The 7620-nt window shown below is 44.1% G+C and overlaps 1 protein-coding gene across 2 annotated transcripts; it reads left to right on the plus strand.

Moving 5' to 3' along the window:
• The first annotated feature begins 1492 nt into the window (after window positions 1-1492).
• Window positions 1493-6765, plus strand: LOC115676060 (zinc finger CCCH domain-containing protein 55-like). 2 transcript variants are annotated; one of them, XM_056313239.1, is made up of 9 exons: window positions 1493-2602; window positions 2753-2935; window positions 4372-4551; window positions 4656-4753; window positions 4904-5167; window positions 5263-5422; window positions 5933-6125; window positions 6239-6326; window positions 6432-6765. In XM_056313239.1, the coding sequence occupies exons 1-7, from the start codon at window positions 1671-1673 to the stop codon at window positions 6105-6107; spliced, it is 1992 nt and encodes a 663-aa protein (XP_056169214.1). In that variant the 5' UTR covers window positions 1493-1670; the 3' UTR covers window positions 6108-6125; window positions 6239-6326; window positions 6432-6765. The 2 variants fall into 2 exon arrangements, with proteins under 2 accessions (XP_056169214.1, XP_056169215.1); XM_056313240.1 differs by having other exon boundaries at window positions 6437-6765.
• Window positions 6766-7620: the final 855 nt, after the last annotated feature.

A 7620-nucleotide genomic window follows, 5' to 3' on the forward strand; every position in this document is an offset into this window, starting at 1 on the left:
GATTAATGTACGAGAGAACTTATTTTGTTAGGAGCTTTATGTAAAGTTTTAGAAATTTGATACGATATCCAATCTTATTGATTTTGATTCCCAATCTGAAGGTGTCCTTGTGGATGGGGAGCAATGTCCCAATTAGGTGAGTTTGTTTCATATATTTTCCATATTTTTTCATGCATTTTTAATGTCATATCGCAAGTAGCCTTGAGCCATACTTAAGAATCAATAACAACCCGACACCTCGCTTAATAAACGAATTTCGCAAATCGGACTCGATAAGTCTTGCATTTTCTTTTTTTCCACGTAAATCATCTCGTGTGTGTCCGTTACTTGCCATTGGCCAATCCATTGATTTGTCACAATCTCGTGACAAATAAAGAGCGCCCTACGACGACGACGACGACAATGAGGGGGCGGGATCTGGGGGATGCATCCTCCTACGCCAACTCACCACGTACCCGACCATTTCACGAGGCCGTTTCGTGCTCTGCCGTACTTTGTCGCGAGCTTACGATTGAGCTCGAAAAAAAGTGCGTTCGAATGATGTGCGGGGCAGTGACCACCCTTCTCGCTTAGAAAGGGAGAGATGGGGAGTTCGATTCCCCATATTCTCGAGAGGAGGGCCGGGGGGGTCGGGACGCGCGAGTGAGAGAGCACCTTTCGAAACTCGCGCGGCACACATCGATCTGTAAAATAGAAACAGGATAGATCCATGCAAAAAAAAGAAAGAACGACGTGCGCGATCTTTCCAGATTGCATACTCCCTAAAAACAAAAGGTCGGGGGGGGGGGGGGGGGGACACTTCGGTAGATAAAAAGGGAGATTTCAGAAAAGGGAAAATTGCATCCGATTTCGATCAATGTTACCGTTACACTGTTCCCGTGGGCCGAGGAAGCCAGCCGTGATATTTGCAAATATTTTCGTACAGACTCGATCGAATCGGGCGACGTAAAATCAGCTTTTCCAGGACGAGCACGCCCCCATTCAATCATCCCTAAAGATCACTTTCTTCTGTGTTTTTTACTATTTGCGGGATCGGAACGGTGACGTCACTAACCCCCCCCCCCCCCCTTTCCCCTGGGTAAAAAAAACAGAGAAAAGGGGGTAAAAACCAGGTTTCGCGCAAAAACAAAAACAAAAGAAGGAGGAAAAAGAAGAAAAAAACACTGGCCCGTCACGTGCGGGGCGGGCGCACGTACAGAGGGCGTGCGGTTAACTTGGGTGGGAGCGCGCGGCCGGGTGTGGGGGGGTGACGAAATTACGGTCTCGCCCCTGGGGAGGGCCCCGAATTACGGGCCCCCGGCACCCGGCCCCGCGCCGGGTCAAAACAAAGAACCAGGGGGGCGGGGAACGGAGCCCCAGAAGAAAAACAATGGAGGAAAAGCAGTGAAAAAAAAAGATAAGGGATTTTGGTCCTTGCTTGCTGCCTCTCCAAGCCCGCTTTTTACACTTCAAACCCTACTCTCTCCCCATCTCTCTCTCCATCTCTCTCTGTCTGTGCAGCAAAATGACACATAAGGATACTGCAGCGGCACCCTGACCCTCTCCCTCCCTCTCCTCTCCCCTCCCCTCTCTCTCTCTCTAAGCCCTCCTAGAGAGAGAAAGACCCAGTAGGAAGTAGAAGCAGAAGCAGGAAGGAGGAGGAAGGAGGAAGGAAGGCAGGGGGGTGAGACATGGACGCGAACGAGGCGACCTCCATAGTGCTGTCCAAGATCAGGGGCATAGACCCGGAGAACGCGTCCAAGATCATGGGTTACCTCCTCATCCAGGACCTGACCGAGAAGGATTTGATACGCCTGGCGTTCGGCCCGGAGACCCTCCTGCACAGCCTCATTCTCAAGGCCAAGACCCAGATGGGACTTTCGTCGAGCGCCTCGCCTGCGCCTTCCGCCAACCCTCCCCACCACCCCTCCCTCGCCGCCCCCGCCATTTCCATCCCCGCCAGCCATGGCACCGCCAGCGCCCACGGGCTGCCTCAGTCCTCCCCCAGGATCACTCCCCGCGGGGACTACGAGGTCGGGAAGGGGCCCTTCTCTGGGTTCGCCGGCAGCGTCGCGAGGCAGAACTCCAGCCCTTCGCTTCCTTTTGAGAGCGCTCGTCCTGGGTCGTATTTCGCTTCCTTGAACGGTAGCAGCAGCAGCGGCGGCGTGAACGCTGGCGGTGCGAGCGATTTCATGGAGGATAACAATCAACTAGGCGATTACTTTGCGTTCCTCAACGATTCGTCCAAGTCCGGCGATGCTTTCGAGATGGGGTACAATGCGGATACGCATTTGCACAGGAGGAGTTACTCCGAGAGCGACGTGGGCTTCGGCTGCGGCGGCGAGGACGCGTGCTTCGGGGGCGGGTATAGGCCGTGCCTGTACTTCGCGAGAGGCTTCTGCAAAAACGGGAGCAACTGCAAGTTCCTCCACGGCGACGATTTCGAAGGTTCCGTGAACTTCGTCGGTTCGCCGAGTAATTTTGACGCCGAGGAGATGATGAGGCTCAAAGTCGCTCACCAGCAGAGGTTAGCCGCTGCTTCGCAGTTTTTACCTGGAATTTCCCCAACATCACATGGCAAGTACATGGCTTTGCTTATGCAGCAGCACAGTGAAACCCAGAGGTAGATTCAAATGCCTTTCTTTTTTCGCATCTTGAGTTTTGCTCGTCTTTTTACTGTCAAAGGCTGTGCCTTGGATCGTTTTTCCTACGGTGAAAACGCCGGGTTCTAGTTTTCGATTCGCGGCTGTGTATGATTTTTCTTGCATTTTAGGATGGGGATACCGGGGGTGGCGATGGGAGATGAATTTTATAAGTACGGGCGATACCAAGTGGAGAGGAACGAGTATTTGGCTATGGGGTTGGCGGAGAAGGCGAACTCGGCTTCGAGACAAATTTATCTAACATTCCCTGCAGACAGCACTTTTAAGGACGAAGATGTTTCTGATTATTTTAGGTAATGCAGCTTGAGATTCTATGGGAAATATGATTTTCCTACTTGTCTGTTGCTATTTTTTCATTGAACTAGTGCGATTGAATCTTTTAATTATGCTAAAATATCTCACCAGGGTTGCAATCTGCAGTGAACTGAGCATGAAATTTCTGGCTCATTTTTCTCAAACTGTTTCTTTTTTTTTTTGTTTTATGTTTTATTTTGGCAGAGCATGCTAGTTTCTTTCATATTGGGCTTATCGCTTTCGTTATACTACTTGATCGAGCGATCCTCTTCTGTTCTAGGACTTGAATGAGCAAAGCCGTTATTTGTACAGAATTTTTTTTTTTTGGTCGGAGTATGGATTTGATGTGTTCTGTACTTAAGTAGTGCTGATTGATGATGCTCTTTACATTTACGTCTAGGATGAGTCTGTTCTTGTATATTGATTATTTGTTCGAATGAACTAAATGATTGATCCTATTATTTCTACTGGTATTTTGGCCAATGATCCCTTTCTAGCAGTGTTGTGCAGCGCTGGCTTTCCATTCTATTTAGACTGCATCTCTGATGTCAGCAGGAAAACGCTCCTGCTTTTACTTTTTTTTCTTTTGTGACGTGAAAATTATGATGTTATTTCCATACGGATCTCATTTCATACTATGAAGTTGCAAATGCATCACCTCAATAGAAAAATATGTCAATTTGTAGATCCCTATATAAATGTCAGCAGTGTTCTGCTTGTTTTGGTCTTATACTTAACTAGGTCACTACCTTTTGACTGCAATAGCAATCTATCTTCCTTTTTATGGTTTGTTAAAAGAAGTCTGATAAGGCTGTTCCATCAAATTTCGTTGCATTTAAGCCCTTACAGCAGAATTTTTTTTTGTGGATTAAGTAAGCTATAGGATTTTTTTAGCAGTTGGATGTTGAGTAAATGGATGTTTGAGTTTTAGAAAATTGAATGCAGATTGAGTACTTGAAGTACATGGTCTCGCTTTTTGTGCTGCTAAGACCAGGGTTTTAAAGAGCGGCACTGCAGTGGGGACTTTTTGCCTCTTGGGAAGATGTTGGGTTTTCTGCTCTTTTCACGGTCATTTCAACATTCCGCGTTTGCTTGATTGTATTTGACCGAATGTAGCCATATGCATGGCGAGCAAAATGCTGTGATAATCTCAGAGAAGGTTTCCATCTGTATGCCATAGAGTTTTTGTCTGTTCTCTTGTATGTGATATTTTATGATCTTTCTAATCAAAGTAATTTGGAGGAAAGATTTGTATCCAGTTGCTGATAGGAAATAAAATGGTCGTGGCTTGGTGTTGATCAAGTCTTATAGTAATTTGAGCTTTCCTAAGAAAGTGCTGCTAAAGTTAAATTACTGCTTTTCTACACTTGCTCTCTTCTCTGGTCACATTTGAATCTCCATGCATTAATGGTGTTATTTCTGATTCTTCTGGAAGCAATTACGGACCAGTTCAAGATGTCAGGATTCCTTATCAACAGAAGCGAATGTTTGGATTTGTGACATTCGTCTACCCAGAGACTGTAAAGCTCATACTGACGAAGGGGAACCCTCATTTCATATGTAATTCACGTGTACTGGTCAAGCCCTACAAGGAGAAGGGAAAAATTCCAGAAAAGTATGGGTTCTATTTCCTTTTTTTTTTTTTTTTTTTTTTTTGTGGCTGCATAACCAGTCTTTTGTAGTTTAATTCTGTGTTGATGCTCAATCTGTTAATATCAGGAGGCAACAACATCAACAACAGCTATTCGAGAGAGGGGAGTTCTCGCCTTGTTCAAGTCATTCGCTGCTTGACTCAGGAGAGTCATATGACCATCTTGGTGAGAGAACAAGTGCACATTTCAGAGTAAATTCGTCTGAAATGATGTCCTTTACTCTTTACTTTTATCATTTGGCCTTTTTTCTCAGTAAAACTTTTGACTAATTTAATTTTATTGGATTCTATGCCTGTTTACATTGCCTTACTCCAGCAAGGTCAAGAGTATTCCATAATCCACAAGAGATGGTGATTAGGCGGAAACTAGAAGAGCAGGCTAATTTGCAGCAAGCAATTGAACTTCAAAGTAGAAGGTTAATGAATCTGCAACTCCCAGACTTGAAAGATGATGGAATATACCATCACCTGCGTAGCTTTTCTGTTGGCTCTCCTGTTTCTCCGCCTATTCATCCTCATACTCAGATTAACCATAAAGTCGTTATGCCATCTGATGCCACTAACCATGTAAATGCTGAAGGTTAGGTCATGATAAACATTTTTTCTGGTAATGACTAAAATTCAATTGAGCAGCTGAGATCCCTTTTTTGGCTCATCTGCCTATTGTCATTGCAGACTGCCGGAACAGCCCAGCTGCCACCATCTCTGTGATTGCTGCAACTGGTGAGCAGCAGCTACATCATTATGACGTCAATGCTGCGTGCGCTCAGGATGTTGGCAGTGGTGAAGGCAAAAGTGAGAGCTCCAAACTCACACGCGGTGATAGTCAGGGAAGGTGTGGATCTAGATTTGAAGAAAATTGATCATGACTAAATATTCTAGGATTTTAACATTGCATTTTGCCTAAGTGGGATATGTTGGACCTCATGGAGCCCCACCATAGTTAGAACTTGGAGTAAAACGCAATGCCGTCCTTTATTTTTGGGGACAAGACAAAAAAAGCCTCGTTCAGAAAACGAGACAATATTATGTTCAACTGTTTTGAGTGTTTGCATAGATTTTTGTATTAAGTCCAGATAGATGCGTTATCTCATTATTTGAAAACAAAATAGTTAGAATGACGTTTTTGTTAAAACTTTTGGCAGTTCATACGAAGTGTTTAAGAAGTTGGAGTAGGCTTTCTAAAATCTGGATAAACCACTAGGAAATAAAGTGTGCCTTCTTGTACTTGTAATGCTTGCCAGAGTCTTGTGGCTTCAGGGTTCCTATACTATTGCATCATGGGGAAAGTGTTGACTCTCAAGATTCAAGATTCTTTTTTATTTATCTTCTTGTGTGATCGCAGCTTAGAGAATATACTTCCCGACTCGCCCTTTGCTTCACCGACAAAATTTTCCAGTGCTCATCTTTCGGACTTCTCTAAATTGGCTGATGCAACTGATTTTACTGAGAGCTCTGGGATCCCTGACAATAATGTTTCACTGACCTTGAGTTCTTCTGGTGACGGGTCTTCTCACTAAATGATTGGCCTAGCTAAGGTGTTGTCTCCTTCACAATTTAAGTGGCCTCCCTTATAATCTCTCCTTCCCTCTCTTCTATATAAATTGTCATCTATTGAAGCTAAATGTATGGCGTAATACTGTGATTCCAGGTTTTTTATTTCCCTTTCCCTAAGCATTTGATCCATTAACATGTAAATAATGAAGATGGCCGTGGTCGGCAGGATTTGTTGTCTAGAGGTAAGAGACACTATCTCTTCCATTCTTCTTTTTGGTTTAGATCTAAAATTTGCAAACCTTATCTACTGCTGCTTTCTTATGCTATACCTTTTGCATGTAATGCAGAGTAGAAGCAAATAGGAGGGAGACATATCTGCTAGATTTATAGCCCAAGCTTACCTGCACCTTAGATTAGATCCTCTGGAGATGATTTTGGTGAGACTCGGCGCCGTTATCATCAATACATACCGCTAACAGCACAATACATACTACTACTACATCTACGATACCTTAAGGGGACAGGTGATTCGATAGTAATGTGTAGGTTCTCCCTATTTTCTTCTATGTAACCTCTGTGCAGGTGGGTGCAGGACCACACAGAACAGACAACTTCATAGAACAGGCAGACAGTTGTAACTTTGGATTACCTTTAATTTATACATAGCTTCTGTTTCAAAAATTTTCTTTTGTTGTACGTCGGTTTTATGCTAGTCTTGAAGATTAGTAGATAAAATGCTAAAACAGTCGACGGCAAATTCTTTAAAAAGCACACGGGCACTGAGCCAGAGCGGGGAGGGCTCGATTTAGAAGGGTAGAAGTATATCAAAAAAATTGGTTTTGTTCATCACTGATCTCATCTTTCTTTCTCATGTTTTTATGTTAAACATTGAACATTGGAAGAACAAAGGGTATAGGTGTGAATATACCAGTTGTTTTCATGTCTCTGCTAGGTCTGCTTTTAGTGTGGGGTTTCTCTCTTTAGTTTCGCTCCATTTCATGATTTCATATGATTCATAGGCCCACATACTGGGAAAGTGCTGACTGGTCACATGGGTGGCTGACATTTTGCAAATGGCATCAAAAGGAGTTTTGACCCCTTTCACTTTCAGTTAGATGAATGATTTTTTGTTCTCTCTTTTTTGGGTTTTTTCGTTCTTGCTGGTGGGACTGCATTGCAGTTTCTTCTTGGTTTCCGTGTTGCCCTTCCTTTGAATGAAAGCTCGGAAGTCATGGAACTGCTCAGTGAGGTCTTCTTCGTCCTTATTGTTTGATCGATTGTGGACATCAAGTTTATTATGATCAATCAAGGATTTACAGTTTCAAGGAAGCCCTTCTCGAGTCTTGAGCTAGCCATCGATGGAATTCAAGTATCGTAAATCCGACGTGGCTCCCACGCGGAAAAATTGGTCCTTTGACGTCCGAATTCCATCGATGGTGAGATAGAGACCCGATTGGGTTTCTTGTAAAAAACTTCAAGTGTTTCAATCGACCAATTGCCGAAATCTTTTTGAGTGAATGTGCAAAGACAAGGAAC

The sequence above is a fragment of the Syzygium oleosum genome, unplaced genomic scaffold, assembly GCF_021117445.2.
Source record: "Syzygium oleosum isolate NSW1041296 unplaced genomic scaffold, Sole_v2.1 Sole_v2.07, whole genome shotgun sequence".
In the NCBI taxonomy this organism is placed as follows: Eukaryota; Viridiplantae; Streptophyta; class Magnoliopsida; order Myrtales; family Myrtaceae; genus Syzygium; species Syzygium oleosum.